The sequence below is a fragment of the Dermacentor andersoni genome, chromosome 6, assembly GCF_023375885.2.
Source record: "Dermacentor andersoni chromosome 6, qqDerAnde1_hic_scaffold, whole genome shotgun sequence".
Taxonomy (NCBI): domain Eukaryota; kingdom Metazoa; phylum Arthropoda; class Arachnida; order Ixodida; family Ixodidae; genus Dermacentor; species Dermacentor andersoni.
The window spans coordinates 86,142,101-86,158,754 of record NC_092819.1 but is presented as its reverse complement, the minus strand read 5'-3'; the positions used below and the strand labels follow the sequence as shown (position 1 = coordinate 86,158,754).

Below are 16,654 nucleotides of genomic sequence, written 5' to 3'. Positions count from 1 at the left end.
TCCCAAAGGGGATTATTGCAGGAAGGGCACAGACATAACAATCATGTCACAGAAAATACGGGTGCGTACAAAAGGAATAAGCCATGTGCCTTTACAATAGATTGAAGCGGGAACAGAAAATGACTGATCAGAACGCCTGCTGCGCGTATTGCGCTCAAATTTCGCGTTAGGGAGTATCGTAATCGTAGGTGAATTTGTGTATGGTCCTTAATTGTTTCTCGGGCGCTACGCATATGAAGCAGAGAATACTGGCACACGAATAATAGCGCCGACTCGCGCACTTGTGTGTTGTTCACGTAGCGCATTCGCATTCCTGATCGCTGTGGCCCCAGTCCGATCGGGGCGAAATGCAAGATCGCTCGTGTACACATGCTAATTAACGACCACGCTGAACCACGAATGAGTGGTCAAAATCAACCCCAAAACCCTTCGGAACGGCGTCGCTCGTATCCGGCCGGGTTGTTGCGTTGGGACGTTCGAGTCGACTAGTCGAAAACGCATAACGAATATTTTTCTATTCGGACCTCTTCCCGGCAAGGGTCTTGAGCGCGTTCCATGATGACGAATGCACTTTGCAGTAAGCTTCGCTGCAATACAAACGTGTATTGCGGTGACGTCATTTAGCGATCGAAAACAAGAATAATACCGGCCAATGGAGGTCCCTGAGATTATTACAACGTCAGCGGTGCTGGATCTCCAGGGCACCCGAGGGGCAGCGGGAGGAGGAGGAGTAGATTTTAATGAAGAGAAAGGAGGAGAGGTCGGCCTGGAGAGCGTGTCTCTAGCCTGCTACTCCTCACTGGGGAAAGGGGAAGTGGGAAATACAGGGAAAGGTAGGTGGCGGGTGATTATGTTATGGTACAATGGGATACTATATACACGTTGTCCAATATGCGGATGCGCACTGTAGACCCAATACACGTAAGAGTAATCTTGTCCATACAAAAAGTAATCTTTTCACAAAAAGTTATTGCGCAAACACATTTCGCACTGTCTGCACGTCTCACAGCTTCTAGAGGCGATCGTCTAAACCAGTCTCAGACATCGAAGCTGGAACCAGGGTGGCCCTTGGTTTGGGGCCGCCGAGGCCGGAGCGCCCGTGCCGGGAAAAGTTAGCATACAAAATAGCGGACAGCCGATCTTGTACACTTTCGGTACACGGAGTCCTTCGGCGAGCCTTCAACCCACGGACTAGTCCAACGTTAATAGACTAGCGTTGGACTAGTGAGTGTTCTAGCTTTGGTATCCCAGCTTGCACCTCGGGTGTCCTGGAGGTGCTGCCAGTGTATACGAAATAACGACACGTTGTTCACACTAAATACTTGCGCAAATTCTTGAAAAGCATGTAGGGTCCTTGTTTTCTTCCCTATAGCGACGCTCCCTGGTATCCATCTTTAGTGCGACGTAATTGCTTTCCGCCGAAGTTTCTGTGTTCTATTCTTTCATTTTTTTCCCCCAAATGCTGTTTGCTCGACAAATCGAGCTCGCTCCTCAAGTATTAAACATACGATTGAATCACCGGAGTACGATAGGACGTCGTCGCTGCAAACGGCGAAACACCCTTTATTTTCATTCATAACTCAGTAAAATCATTGAAACGATGCACAGTATAACGTATCTCGCTTATCGCGCTGCGGAATTCGACGTACTACATCCTTACACATCGTAGCGTGGTTGCAGGGCTTGAATCGGCAACAATTTCTGTGCGTCTATACGCTGCGCGCGCCAAGGTCCCAGGAATTTGAATGAATGCGCACCTGTTTCCGCTTTCTGCGCGCGTTCGATGATAATTTTACGAGCCACGCTGCCAGAAACTCAGTCCAGTCCTCTTGCTAGGGTCTATGGACTCTCGCTTTCGAGTTAAATTGGTTGTACGCAGTAAACCTTTTCGCACCCATAAGTGTTGCTGGTTCGTATCTTTGCTAACGCCCTTACTTCTTAAGAGGTAAGGTTGAATCCTTGATGGGGACGAATAAAGCTTTCGTTTTTTGTCAACCTTTTGTGGCACGTAAACATGACGATATAGCTGAGACAGACGACGGGGAAAACCGCACGAAATAAACTTTAATAGGTAATCGCTGTCAAACTATCGTGTCACAGTCCGGTGCGCATCAGGTGACCAGAATTGTCGCATAGTATTCGACTGCGGCCTCCCTCATAGCAGCGGTAGTTTGAACTCGTTGTCGTGTTACAGGATGCTAGCCATGCATGGGACAAACTAACACCCGTGCAAATATTTTTTACACTGTTTTCAAAACGCCTTAACTCTCGGGAAATTGAACGGAAGGAAGAAAACAACGTCCCCCTGTAGGCTATTTCACTGAAACGTTGGGATCACCTCCATCATAACTGTTAAAAAGGAGTTCTCTCTCTCTCTCTCTGTTTTAATATTGCACGACTTCCAATGCACCCTACCATCGTTGATTTGTGCGCACAAAAATGGCTGTACAGTCTGCGTTCGTTGTTTCTCGGCTACGTTAATTTGACGTCACTGTATGGACCCAAGAGTAAGCAATTCTTCCCGTAACAATCAGAGATGGAGGCACCCATAAACCGTAAGTCGAAATCGTCAATAAACGAGCTGCCGAGAGTGACGCTGCAAAGATGCGGCGCAGTGGCGCTGTCGTCAAATTTTGCGCAGGCACGAAAAAAAAAAAAAGATTTCGACGAACATAGCATGGCTCGAATTTTCTAGAAAGGTGCGAGACCAATCGACGTGTCAGACGTTTTCAGCAAGTTACTTAGCAAAGGTTGTTCAGAGCGGCAAGCTTTGAACGTCAACGTGAACGTCTGCTCAAAATACCCGTTTTTAACAACATGTCGCTCGTCCATGTGGGACAAGCAGCTACGCACAGCAGCGTTGGACATATGAAAGTGTGCGCAGACGTGGCGCTAGCACGCATGCGTTCCACACGGGTGTCGTTCCGTGGACGCAGCAGTAAAGGTGCAGTTATGCATCACGCATATCCACTGCGGCGCCACCAAGCGTCCGTTTCGGCAACAGTATGATCATGTGACCACATTGTTGTCGCGGTCGATATGAGCGTATACCGCGGCACGCACGTTTTAATCGCCAGTCACGTGAAATGAGATGCGACCTTGATTACACGATGTGGCTATCGTAAATTTATCGCATAATCTACCACAAAATTAACGCAGCGCCGACGCCGACCGCCGCCTCGTCGAAACTGCGTGGCAATAGTGGAGGAATACGCCACGAATATCGCAGGAAGCGCAGCCGGGAATCGCGAGTGAATACGTCGAAAATTGCATCGAAAATTACTCCGAAGTACTTAGCGATCTCTCTCGAGTGGTTGTTACACGCGCAGCGAAATGTGGTTCGTGATTTGCTTTTGCGCGATGACAGAATTCAGCCGACTTGGCAGATTTTCCGATAACGCAGCTGGCTAAATAAATAAATAAATAAATTGCTTTAGCGCGACTGTTTTACCGCCTCTGCGAAGTGCCACGTACGCCCGACGTGGTCACTGTATAATATAATGCTCGAACATCTCGCGCTCATAATAAGCAGCAATGGGTGGCAGCATAAGGGTATAGCGGCCTGCTGATTATTTCTAGCGTACACATCAGCGAATCTCGAAGTTGTACTTTGTTCTACTCGATTTTCTTTATGTTCCTTTGAAGAAAAAAAAGTGGGGAGGGAGAGTTCCTGCAGGGCATTTTTTCATGTACTTTTTGTACCACCAGCAAAGTCGTGGGGACCACTGCAAACAAACCTTGTAGTAAAATGGATAACAGCGCACTTGCCAAGCACTGTAAATCACAGCGCCCTTCCCTGGTGTTACCGTTTGTAGCTTTGTTTGCGATTACAAATAGCGCTTTTCGGTGCCGATCTCTGTCTCGTTGCAACATTTTTATTTCGCCGTTTTCGGGGTGTAAGGTAGAATGTAGAAAGAACAAGTTGTTGTTATCATCTCCATCAGACTGACTTCAAGAAAAATGTCATTGTGGTACCTAATTTTTTTCAATTTCGTCCCGCTCAGCGGCTGTGCGACAGCACAACTGCGCATGTGCAGAACACTCAGCTGCGATCACGTTAGCGGAACGACGACTCAAGTGCCGGCCGGGCGCTCTTTGAAAATTTTGTCAGGTGAACGTGCACACCTGCTGAAGCAGGGAGCTGGTCGCGTCACTAGACAAGTTCACCCCTTCCTCACCGTTACCCCTTTTAACTGTGCAACTACAGCACTAAATGTTTTCGCTCTTCCTCGCCTTCCCTCTACCACGAAGTGCGGGATGCCAAACGGAACCGACGGCAGCCGTCAGTTGTGGTAATATATGTAGCTGTTAGCGGTTAAGACACGCTAAAGCGTCCTAATTTCCTACGGCTATGCCTAAAGCTCGACGATGTCCCTCCTGTAATGCACACTACTCTTCAGTGCCTAGGTGTGCAGTCTTCTCTATCGACGGCTTAGTGGACAGTGACACAGTGTATCCGAAGCAGCTCCAAGTGGGTCGCCGCTCTGTTTTGGTCGGCGAAGAAGTATAAAGATAGAAAAGATCGGAGCAAGTGAGAGAGAGAGCAAAGCGGGGAGGACTGCGGAGGGGTGACAAGAACCGCAGTCTTGCGATAAACGTGGAGTCGGGACCCTCTGTTTCTTTCCGTCGCACTCAACCCCTGGTCCCGCTGAGCCTCCCCCGTCCCTCGCCTTCTGTCTCTCTCCCTCACTTAAAGAGTGCTCTATTTACTACCATGGCGCTGGAAATACCCACGGGCACGAAGAGAGAGGGAAAGAAGGGGCCACTCTATCGTGGGCGCGCTGCTCTGCTAGAGAGATGAGGAATGACTGCAACGCAAACAGAAAACGGGCTCAACGTAAACTCGTCCCACGAAAAGCAAAGCCGGGCTCGAAGAGACAGTGCAGAGTCTGTAGCGTTCCACGTAAACCACGCGCGCGCTTACGCGACTGGCAGATGTTCTCGTAGTAAACGCGTCGTATACCGGCGCACGAGTGAATCCAGGTTCAGGTTCAAGAATGTTTTAGCGAGCCACGAAGCTGAGAAAAGAAGCGAGGCTGCGCCGGTCCACCTATGCGCTGAGCCGGCAGCTTCTCGTTCTGCCAACGTTCTTTTTTTTTTTTTCAGCTGCATGGTTTGCTTGGTCCAAAGTTCCCACAGCCAACTATATAGTCTGCATCGTGATGCAAGTAACCTTGCCAACCGCGGTAGCTCAGGGCATAGCAGAGATAAACGACCTAAATAAAGTGCAGTTCATAGTACGGTGTTGCCCTTATTCTACAGGAGATTGTCTCGGTGAATACTGAAAGTAAGCTAATGGGCCTATAATTTTTCCATTTTTTACCATCTCCCTTTTCGTAGACTAGTATAATGTTGGAATTCTTCCAGTTCTCTAGAACCCTTGAAGTCGATAGACAGTTCGTATAAAGAGCCGCCAGCTTTTCAAGCATTATGTCTCCTCCATCTTTGATTAAATGATGTTATTCTGTCTTCTCCTGCCGCTTTTACCCATTTCATGTCATCAAAGGTCCTTCTAACTTCGCTACTTATAGAAGGAGCCTTTGTAAAATGTTCATTACTACTTCGAATGGAGGTATCGGTGCTGCTCTGGGTATGTTACAGGTCAGTACAGAATTCTTCCGCTGCTTTTACTATATCTTCAAGGTCACTGATGATATTACCCTGCTTATCTTTAAGGACACACGTCTTAGTTTGTCCTACGCCATGTTTCCTCCTCACTGATTTCATACTGCGTCCATTTTTTACTGCTTCCTCAGTATTTGTCACGTTATACTTTCGAATATCCCGTATTTTCTCCTTGTTGACCAGTTTTAACAGTTCCGCGAATTATATGTGGTCTCTTGTGTTGGACACTTTAATTCTTTGACGTTTCTTTATTAGGTCCTTTGTTATTTGGAAGAGCTTGCCTACTGGTCGCCTTGGTGCCTTGCCTCTCGCTTCAATTGCTGCTTCTGAAGCCAGCCTACTCACGGTTTCAGTAACTATCGTTAAATATAATTGTCTGCTACCTCCGTTTGCTCTCTAATCCAAATCGCTGTCTTTCTGTCCCTTAGCGTTACAATGTCTATTATATTTCCTTACATGGCTCGTTGCGTAGCCCTTAGATAACCCGCCGTGGTTGCTTAGTGGCTATGGTGTCGGGCTGCTGAGCAACAAGGTCGCGGGATCGAATCCTGGCCATGGCGGCCGCATTTCGATGGGGGCGAAATGCGAAAACACCCAGTGTACTTAGATTCAGGTGCACGTTAAGGAACCCCAAGCGGTCGAAATTTCCGGAGTCCTCCACTACGTCGTGCCTCACAATCAGAAAGTGGTTTTGTCGCGAAAAACCCCATAGTTCAATTTTAGCTTCGTGGATATTTAAGGCATAAGTGCGTATTCAAGTTAAAAAGCACCTGTTACCTCTTAAGTTGCGAAAAAAAATGGTGCCGTTATAAACGTTATCGCGTTACGCGGAGAGACGGCGAATCGAGACACCGTATCCGTTTTGAAGTCTTGCGGATTGCATCCGCCGGACGCGTTTCATCGTTGACTGCTCTATTTACTGCGGAGGCGTCCGCGCCAGACGCGCCTGCGTCGCCGTACGTGAGGCGCCGGCCGAGTCTATTCTCGGTCACGCGGCTGCGCGTGCTTCGGGAACGCCACGCCCGCTTGCGCGTGGGCATCGTGTCGACGAGTGCGGAGGGGGAAGGGGCGGACGAAGGCATAGAGTTTCCTACGAAAATTGACGAAGGCACTTTAGAGGGGGCATCGCCTCCTCTCTTCATCGCCCCCCGTACCTTGACTCTCCCGCAGGCGCCACCGCGGGGAGGCGTTGCTCCCACTATAAAAATCATGTCCTCCATGCTAAAAATGTTGGAGGAAAGCTTCCATCTTTTTCCTTCACTGTTCAAGCGCATGCTTAACGGGCGCCGAATGAGGTTCGACGAACGAGCGGTTATTAAACAATAAACCGATTTTTACACATTTAATAGCTGATAGATCGAGCAATCGGCTATTAAAAAAGTAATTTCCGTTTTCTTTTCCTTTTTTTCTTTCTTTTTTTTTGCGAGACAAACTATTCTTGGCGTCTTAGCTAGCATTGTCTGTCACTGCCAAATTATTTTCTTTTCTTTATTAGTATTTTTTTTACGCTGATTATTATTATTTTTCAGCAGGTTGACATAGTCCCGTGCTTTGTGTAGTGACTTTTGACATAGGCTGACGAGAGCGACAATCTTGCCGCGAGAGCAGAAAGCTAAACGGACAAGAAACGTCGGCATGTAGTGCGGACTTCTTAGCATGTGTGTGCACGCGAGGCGAAGATCTTTCGCCGCCCTTTTGTTCCTCGCGTTTGAAATGTGTGTCCCCTCTCTCCCCTTGATTCGTCTTGCACTGTTCCAGAAACAAAAAAAAAAGGTTGCGCCTCTACAAATCCGCTTCGCTGGCTTCCGCACTCCGTTCTCTGACGTCAACACCCAACCGCGGCGCCGTCGAGCGAAAATAGGAGGCGGCTGCCTCCCTCCTATCCACGCGGCAGGCTGGAGCCGTCCACAATGGGGCACACGGGTGCGGGGTCCACGCACCTTGCAGTCGGAGCTTCGGTCGCGGGGCGGCAATTTCTGGCGTTGAGCCTATAAGGGGGGCAGCGTCACGTGCCTACACCACTGATCTTTTTTCAGAGCGGGCTGATGGTACAAATGAGAGGGATGGGGGGGGGGGGGGAGAGTAAGCCGGTAAGAGCAAGTTTCATCCTTCTCAGAGGGAAGAGGAGCGCGGCTATGAAAGAAGAAAAAAAAATCACCGAAGCAATTGGGCAAAGGTGCGAGACTCCGAGGCGCCGCGGTGGCACAAGCAATACGAAAGGCTAGGAAGCGTGCCATACACATCTTTTACGCTATCCTTTCTACGATCGCAGCACACAGAACAACCGACGGAAAAGGAGAGGGGAGACGATGACACAGCTCATTCTCCCAGGTCGGCCGCAGAAATCTACAGAGGCTAGCAATATGCAGCGGAAAGACTTTCCTCTATCATAGGGGCGTAGTAAGTAAGTAGTAGTAATTTATTGCAAGTCGTAAGAAGAGCGAAAGGGAAGTGCTGCGATCATTGTAACTGTCTCATTTCTCAGTGAACACCTGAATTGTATCGATACCGCGGAGAAAATAAGAGATAACAGAGTGGTCGGGAGTTGTTGTCCTGATGAAGACAATTCCCCTTCTCTAAACGGTCGCTTCGGAGGCATTCCCAGTTCGGCCATTGTTTATCACTTCGTCTCCATGTTCCTATGAACCTCTGTCGTCTGTTTTTCTGTTTTTTTTTTAGATAATAAAAGTAATACAGAGAAGTATAAGAAAGTCGCATTAAAAGTTGCAGCACGTCAATGCTTATTACAACACCCATAATGTAAGAAACACAAGACATTAAGAAAGATATTACCCATCTGAACACGAAACTAACAAAGTAAAAATGTGAGGCTGTGTCACCGGGAGCCGACACGTTGTCGTGCGTTGAGACGTCGAGACGAGGATCACGGCGAGTCGTTCGAGGATAAATCTGGACAATTCTCTGTCGTTGTCGGCGATACAGTCACCTGCCTGTTCTGATTGGCTCACAGGGTCGTGACATCCTGTCTAACCGGCTCACGCGAAAAAGTTCGAGAACATCCTCGGCGGGGTTTCGTTGTGTCCAAATAGTAAGCATGTAGTGAGAGATGCGAATTACACGCATCAAGGAGACACCTGCATAAGGGCATTTCGCGCGCGTGTATGTGTTACTGTGCGTCTGTGTGCATTTTTCTTTCTCTCTCTCTCTCTCTATCATCCCTCACCGTCTCACCTGAAGCAGCGTGCAAAGCCTGTCGCTTGGCTGACTTCTCTAGGTATCATTAATCTCTCTATCTCCCTCCTTTTCTCTCTCTCTCTCTCTCTCTCCCTCGAACGAGCACGTATAAGCACTCTATATAGCGGCTTAACGCGGCTTAACCGCGCAAAGCCCTTTTCGTTTGATTTCCGTCTGACGTGGCCAGCGCAAGTGACCAGAAGGGGAGGCTCCTCATTTTACGGCACTCGTGTAACAGAGGACGTCGACATGCGTGAACTGAAAACGCGGGGTTCCTTTCGCGCGTCGCTCGTGCTGAATGTGCGCGCGTGTGTGACCTCATTCTGGTCAAACCGCACGCGTCCGGTTCTCGCTCGCTGAATTCGTCGAACGCAAAAGACCGTCGGCCTCCCCCCACCCACACCTGAAAAATAAACCTAAGGTTTCTCGTCTGAAATGGCAAAGTAAAAAAAAAAACGAAGAAGTAAGGCAAAAGTAATATGCAGATCCAGTGCATACGTTGGAATCTGTGAAGCAAAGGTTTCGTGAAGCGGTAAATAATTGATGTTATACAACTGTAGTCAGCTGGCGCGAGACAGAGGTAATTGGAGATCGCTATGAGAGTCTTTCGTCCTGGCAGTAGGCATAAATATATTGTGATGATGATGATTTCGCGTTCTGCACAGTGTTTTGTAGCGTAGCTATTACGTGCATAACACTGTCGCTGAGGTCGGCAAAAATATTTAGGGGTCAGCCGCTCCCCTCGCACATCTGTGTATGTATTGCATACATCGAGTGTGAGGGTAGTGGCAGTGTAGGGTGGGGGGGGGGGGGGGGGGGTACGTAATGCACACGTAATGTATGCGTGACCCCAACCATCAAATACTCACGCGGTGCTTGATCCTGTAGCAGCCGTCCAGGCCACACTGTCCTGTTGAGTCTGAGGGCGAGAGTGTTTTTCGAATAACCTTATTGCAACCTGATTGAGAGTAGCCTCTCTCGAACACACGTTGCCAGTGCACTGTCAGTGCTGCCAGCGCGTGCGTCCTCAGTGTTGCCACTTCTTGTCAGGCGTAAAGAGGCCCGGAAACTTGTAAGGAAAACTGTGCCCTTAGTTTACGCCACGGCTTATACAATTTCGGTATCGTCGTCAATGCACCGACGACGCACTATATGCTTCGCCGGTCCGGACCTGTTGCCGAGCTGTCCTCCTCCCGAGCTAGTCGTCAATGGTGCTGCTTAAAAAAGAAGAAAAAAAAAAACTCCTCCTGTAAAGATAGCTTCACCTTCCACAAGGGGAGCTCGTAATAGCAAATGGCTTCGAGGGGAAGCATATGTGAGCGAACGGGGCCGAAGGGGGAGGGGCGGCGGCGGCCTTGGCGGTGCACTCACCACGATAATGTATTGTTTTCAGGTGCGTAAACGGCTGTCAAAAAACACGCACGCAACGAGCATTCAAGCCTCGAAAACGTTTCTCTCTCTCTATGTGTGTGTATCATGCGCGCGCGCACGTCATCAGCGCGGCGCAAACAAAACTGTGTGTGTTTGTGTCCACAGGTAAGGTTGGTCGTTCGGTCAAGGTAAAAGCTCGTGCTGGTGTCGTGTCGCGAGTGCCTTGCTCACTTGTTTCGCATTCTGTTCCAGCCAAAACACGCACAGCCGAAGCCTCGCGTCCCCACCGCTTGCGTGGGCGCTCGCTCGATCGGCTCGCACTTCTGAAACCGAGAGCCAGAGATCGTGTGTCGGTCGCTCTGTGTGCTCTGCATAGGTATCTATCTGCACGCCAATGTACTATGTGTGTATATATAAAACAGTGTACGTATACCCAATGCCCGCCGTATTTGCAACCAGTCGCTTGTTTTCTATGGACCCTCCGGTGTCTGCTCTGCCGCACGTGCCGTCCTGCAGCGTGCAATGTCCGCAGCAAACTCACTGGCTTTGTAACAAGGCCAAGTAGCAGCCGCACACACGTGCCTTTTGTGTACGTACGGCGAAATAACCGGTGTAACGAAGTTTTGTTATTCTCCCCTAAAAAAGGGATAGCTGCTTGACTGCAAAGCCATGGCGAAGCGGTTAATGATAGTTTTTCGGGAAAAGGGAGACGTACTTGCGTAAACGCATACCTGAGCAGTGGACGCAAACACCAGTTTAAGTGGTGACGTCTGGTGACGCCGCGCTAAACCAAATCGCGTAGGAGCCCTTAGTTCTATGACTGATAACTGTGATGCTGGCGTAATTGCGTCAGCAGCGACGTAATTTTCCCAAGCGTATTCTCGTATCTCTTTATTTTTTTCGAATTGAGAAAGTGCAACACGAGAGCGCTTCTTGCTCGTTATGGCTCATCCAGCGTCACGTGATGACAACAGTGTGTCACCGGATACGTCGTTCGGTATTCAGTTGTACGTCTACGCTTCGCTAAAACTATTTAAGTAGAGTGGTTGCAAACGAAATAATTGCCCCTGTTTCGATATAACAGCTGCGCTATACGTCTCTGCTATTCTACCTGTAATGAATTGTAACGGCGCGACTATCGCCTCCAAAGCAGTCGAAAAAGAAGACGGGTTCACGTGCGGGTAGCGCGGGAATAGAACACGCTAGCGCGTTCGACTTGAGTGGCCGCGATTACAGTGTACTAGAACCAAAGTATTCTAGTACACTGTAGCCGCGATGTCGACGGACGCGCTCCCGAAATCCCGCGACACCGTGGCTGGCCGGCCTAAATAAACCGTGGCTACGTCGGCCAGCTCTTCGCGCCGCCTCCCACAACATAATTTACAATGTACGATTCCTTATAGCATCTCATCGCTATGCACAAGAGAGAATGCACTGTCTGTGGAACACTGCTGCTTTTTTTTCTTTTTTTTCTTTTTTTTAGATCTGCTTATACAGACCGCTCATACATCCGTATCGCTACCCGTCTCGTGGAAGCGGCAGCGCTGCTCCCATTATTTTTCACGCGCAGAACAGCGAATCAACCACTGTTCAACCACGTTGTTCCACTAACGCTGCTACAAAACAGCATTTTAAGACGCTTGTCCACAGTCACCTGTGGCCAACGCTGCCTCTCTGTGTTGCGATTCTAAATTTTCCATGGCGCACAAAGCAGTCAAGAGGCCGTTAGGTGCACATATGTTTTGCAGACATTTTCTGTTTTAGCTCCGTCGTATCATGGATCGCAACAGTCGATCGACTAGCCCGGTTGTGCTATTTCATTTTTGCATAATGACTTTTTTTGCCCCGAATGCGACAGTTTTCTTCTGTCACTTTTTTTTTTTTCACGATTACATGTATGCAATGACGCACTTCACTCAATAACATCACTTGACTTTCTTAGCCTTCGTCGTTTCTTAGCCTTCGTCGTGTCACAGCGCATAAAAGAACGGCACGAAACAGCAAACGTTAAACTCAAAATATATATGTACATTGCCCCGAGTTCCGACATAATAGCGCATGTATATGTACAGGTTCGCTGTAAGCAGACGCCCGCCCGAGTCCTTCCGGGAAGTCTTAGCTGTTCATTCTGCTCTGCAAGTGCGATCGAGCCCTAGAAAAACGTCGCTCAAATGCCACAGCGTAGCAGTTTGCATACACTCCTGTATAAATAATGCTTAGAGGCATCAATGTAGCGAATCGTAAAGGTATTCGGCTTCAGTGCGAATTGAAGATATGAGACAAACTGAAAGCATAAACTCGACTCGCCCATAACCAGAACTATATATCTAAACCTTGTTTGCCCTTCCGAGCGTGTTAGCGCCTTTCCTCTTTCTTTCTTGTTTTTTCGTTTGTCAAGTGGCGAGCGGAATATAATATGGCTGCAGGCGAGGTCATTTCTCAGTTTGATTGTACGTGGAGGCTGCCGCGAGCGCCCGCAATGCACCAACGCGGACCGGCTCAGGCTCGATTAGTCTTGAACCGGGTGCGAGGACGCGCCGGAAAGGCGTCCTCGGAATATATGCGCGTTCACTAGATGGAGCGTAAACGTTTGCATACGAAAGAATGCGCAACAGAATCTAAAAGAAGAAAAAAAAAAAGAAAGAAGCAATAAGATTCACTGTTGAGGAGGTCAATCGGCCTGACCTCGGACATGAGTGGGATTCGTTTGAGCTCTGCATGCCTAACGCACGAGCAAAAAAAAAAGTGAAATAAAATAAGAAATAAAAAAGAAAGACGGAAATTCCTGCGAGGGTTCGTGTTGCACGCGCCATATTTTATAAGCTCGCCCGCTGACTAGATTTAAATAGACGCACGTGCGCGTTGCATGCAACAGAACGATCGATTCTCAGCGCAGCCTGCTCTCCAGAGTCGACGACTGTTTCTTTCAACGAGCGCTAGGAGTTATACATTACGCCCGCTCGAATTCCGGGGCAAACAGTTTCGCAGAGCCGAAGCCGGTTAACACCGGCCTTGCCTGGACTTGGCAGGCAAACTGTCTATGTAGCGCATAAAAACAAATGTGTAGTTCTTTTTTTCTTGCTTTATTTAATTCAGCGGCAGCGACTGATGCCACTACATGCCAGTACCAACAGAAAAAAAAAAAAAGACAACTGCGACGCACATGTGTCAGCCTGGTTTCTTTCAGTGCACGCCACCACACTGCGTCTATACCGCATTTGTATGTGTTATACGGGGAGGTACAATATTTATCCGGGAATATGAAGTCCAATGTTCTTGCAGAGATAGCCACGATGTTTAATTGGAACCTATATTATTGTAGAAAGAATTCAACTCCCTGACACCAACTTTGCAGTTTTGTTTCCCCTATTTACGTGTAGCTAAAGACCTGAGTTCTTTTTTACAGCCTTAATACTTAACGCATTTTCAACATTTATGGCTTGTTCGTCCTTGTGCATTGGGTGGAAGAGAAGCTGTATCTTCAGCGCTGTACGTGATGTCGCGCATGTTTCCTTCTTCAGTGGTCTTGAATAGTGCATACCAAAAAAGGAAGAAAATAGTTGGAGGAACTGTTTGCAGCGTGCGTTTGTATTTCGTATTACATCATTCTTGCACAAGAATGATCAGTGTTTCACATTATTGTACGCCTATTCTTCGTTGCCATTTAAACATGCAGTGCTCAAAGCCGTAGGGACCACATTGCATGCTCGGAGGTCTACGCAATGGAGTGTTACTTGTGGTGTCCTTTCCAAGTCGTACTGCTTTGCGTAGGCCTCCGAGCACGCAATGGGGCACCGGAGGAGGGCACTGCAACACCAAAACACTTTGGTGTAATGCTCCGGCAAAGAACTGCCCACCAGCAGGCTCTTCGTTTGGTTATTGATGCATGCCGTGTTTTCTTGCCTGTAGAGCAACGCCGATCACGTGTCAAAGAATTGCTTGTCAAAGAAACCAGGCTGTCGAACGCGGTGTTGGCATGCGGCGGAGCAGACCGCGGAGAGAGGTTGACAGACTCGCGCTTCGAGAGTGAACCACGTGATTTGAGGCAGCTTTGCCACCCCGTCTGTTCTTGCTTCTCGCGTGTGCAGTCCGCGCTCGCGCGTTCATACTATATACTCGCTTCCAGCGCCGCGGGGTCACGAAAGCCTTCGTGGCCCTAAACTGCGCTCCTCTCTTTGTAGGTCGGAGAGGAGCGAAACATTTGGTCCTCCCCCTTCGCCCATCCGCCCTGCCCTCTTCCCGACGACGCCCCTTTGCCCTCCCGCTTCCCTTACCCGTGCTTTACCCGAGACCCTCTACGAAGCCCCTCTTCCCCTCGCCAACAAACTGCGCGACGACGTGAAGGACTGCACGCCGAGGCACGCGCCGTCCCTTCCCAGCCTCGTATCATTGCCCTGCGCCTCGAAGCGTCTTCCACCACGAACTAGCACGCTTGTTCTTTTCCCTCCCGTGTCTACCCGTTCTTGCCTCTTGGTTACCACACTGCCCGTGCACGACATGACCCGTGCGCTTGCTCAAGAGATCCCGGCGCGCCCATAGCTTGCGGCGCATCTTATCGTCGGCTGCCGCGGCTTTTGATGGCATTAGTAAGATTTCGCGGAGAGGAATGGAAGCCTGGCAAACTAGGCATCCTCATCGCGTGTTAGCGGGCAAATAGGGTTAGGCCTTGCCGACATCATATTACTAGGCTAAGAGGCGGCACTCTACAGTCGCAGTGTGCGAGACACAGACGAGCTTCCGGCGTACAGCTGACGGATGGTACAGCGCCTAGCTTCAAGGGAGGTGGAAAATCGAGAGTCCTGTCATTGCACACTTTGGTCACAGGATCATGAGCATGATGTGGATGACGCTTTGAGGTTTGCCTCCCTGCTCCAATAAAGTATGAACATGGATAGGGCTTCCATCTAGGCGCACGTTCGCGTGATTAGACGCATGAAATCAGGCTCCCAGAAGAAAGCTATGTGGTTATTTTTAAAGTATCGGGTTTTACGTGCGAAAGCCACGATATGATTATGAGGCATGCCGTAGTCGGGGACTCCGGAAATTTCGACAACCTGGGCTTTTTTAACTTGCGCCTAAATCTAAGCACACGGGTGTTTTCGCATTTCGCCCCCATCAAAATGCGGCCGTCGTGGGCGGGATTTGATAACGCGACCTCGTGCTCAGCAGTCCAACACCATAGCCACTGAACAACCACGCCGGGTAAAGCTATGCGGTTCTCTGGAATCGCCATTGTAGCTACGTGTATTAAGGTGTAATCAAATTATATGCCGCAGAAGTTCATCGAAATCGCATTTACCATCGTATTCTGCTGCGCATAACATTCAGTCTCTCAGTTTAACGGGACCCGGCATGACAGCTACATGTCATCTTAGCGTGTTTAGTTCGAACGCAGGTCAAGAAGTCTGTTTTGCCCCAACACACAGTCCAGTCACCAATGCATTCTAATACGATGACGCACAGTAAAGGTGTAAGATTCGATCCATCGCGTCTGTGCTAAACGCCTGCTTGACTCCTTACTGACGAGTTCAGGTCATCGCAAGAATGCTTCTGCTTATTAATTAATAACCTACAGCTTCCATGTTGTCACTTACCCTTCTTGCTTTCCAATGCAAGAAAGAAGCACTCACTTTCTAAAAGTGGTACAATGCTTCGTAAAACAACCTATAGCACGCTCCAAATTTGCGCGCCGTCCCCATATCGTCCCTCCAGGGCCCAAGACACCGGATGAGTGCACCCTGGTCGCATGTCCAGCCCCACCTTTCGCTTCGTACTCGCATGCATGCGTCCTCTCGTTTCCTTTTACCCCTAATTCGCGGGACGCGCGGATAGTCACGTCCTCCCACCTTTCAACTTCGCCGCACCACTTTCCTCAGTCGCCAGGCTCCACTTTCACCCCTCCCAACCACGCCTCTCCCCGTTATTTCTGGGCACCTCTCCTCCTCAAACGTCTTTTTTTCACCTACCCCCTTCCTAGACATTTCCCCACATTCCATCCCTATCCCTTCTAATATTCCTTTTTTGGCATTCCTTCCCCTCAAACCACAAATTACTTCATTTTCCTTTTGTCCCTAAGTCCTTCCCTTCACCAACCACCTTGTTCCTACCATTTCTTTCCTCCGTGCCCTTTTCCTTCCCCAAACGCCCCTCTGCCTCAGTCCCTATGGCCTTTTCCTTTTTTTCTCCTCCTTCCTCCCCTCTGCGGCTTCTTTCTCTGGCGACGACGGTGCCCCCGTGCGACGCGAGAGAAGTCCTCGAGGAGGAGGAGTTTTTCTGTGGTGGTGGGTGTTTAGGGGACACAGGCATCAGAGCCCCGATGCGCTTCGATCGAGCCAGGGGCTCTGACCCAAGAGCGAAGCTCTTCTCTCAGGACGAGGAGCGAAGAAGCGGGCCGTGGGGGGCCGCCTCTCCACGGCGCGCCTTTTCCTCCTCTCCACATGCTGCTAGCAACAACAGGTCAGTC

The 16,654-nt window shown here is 49.3% G+C and overlaps 1 protein-coding gene across 2 annotated transcripts in view; it reads left to right on the top strand.

The window, feature by feature from the left end:
* The window catches only part of LOC126522497 (sodium- and chloride-dependent GABA transporter 1-like), a 65,713-nt gene that overhangs the window by 17,174 nt on the left and 31,885 nt on the right, over positions 1-16,654 (top strand). The window contains exon 1 of one of the 2 annotated variants that reach the window (XM_050171250.3): positions 15,267-16,647. The exons of the other annotated variant lie outside the window; for it this stretch is intronic. Coding sequence (XP_050027207.2) covers positions 16,629-16,647 — 19 coding nt within the window. The 5' untranslated portion in view covers positions 15,267-16,628. Of the gene's footprint in view, positions 1-15,266; positions 16,648-16,654 lie in introns of those variants that run through there. 2 annotated transcript variants of the gene reach the window in all.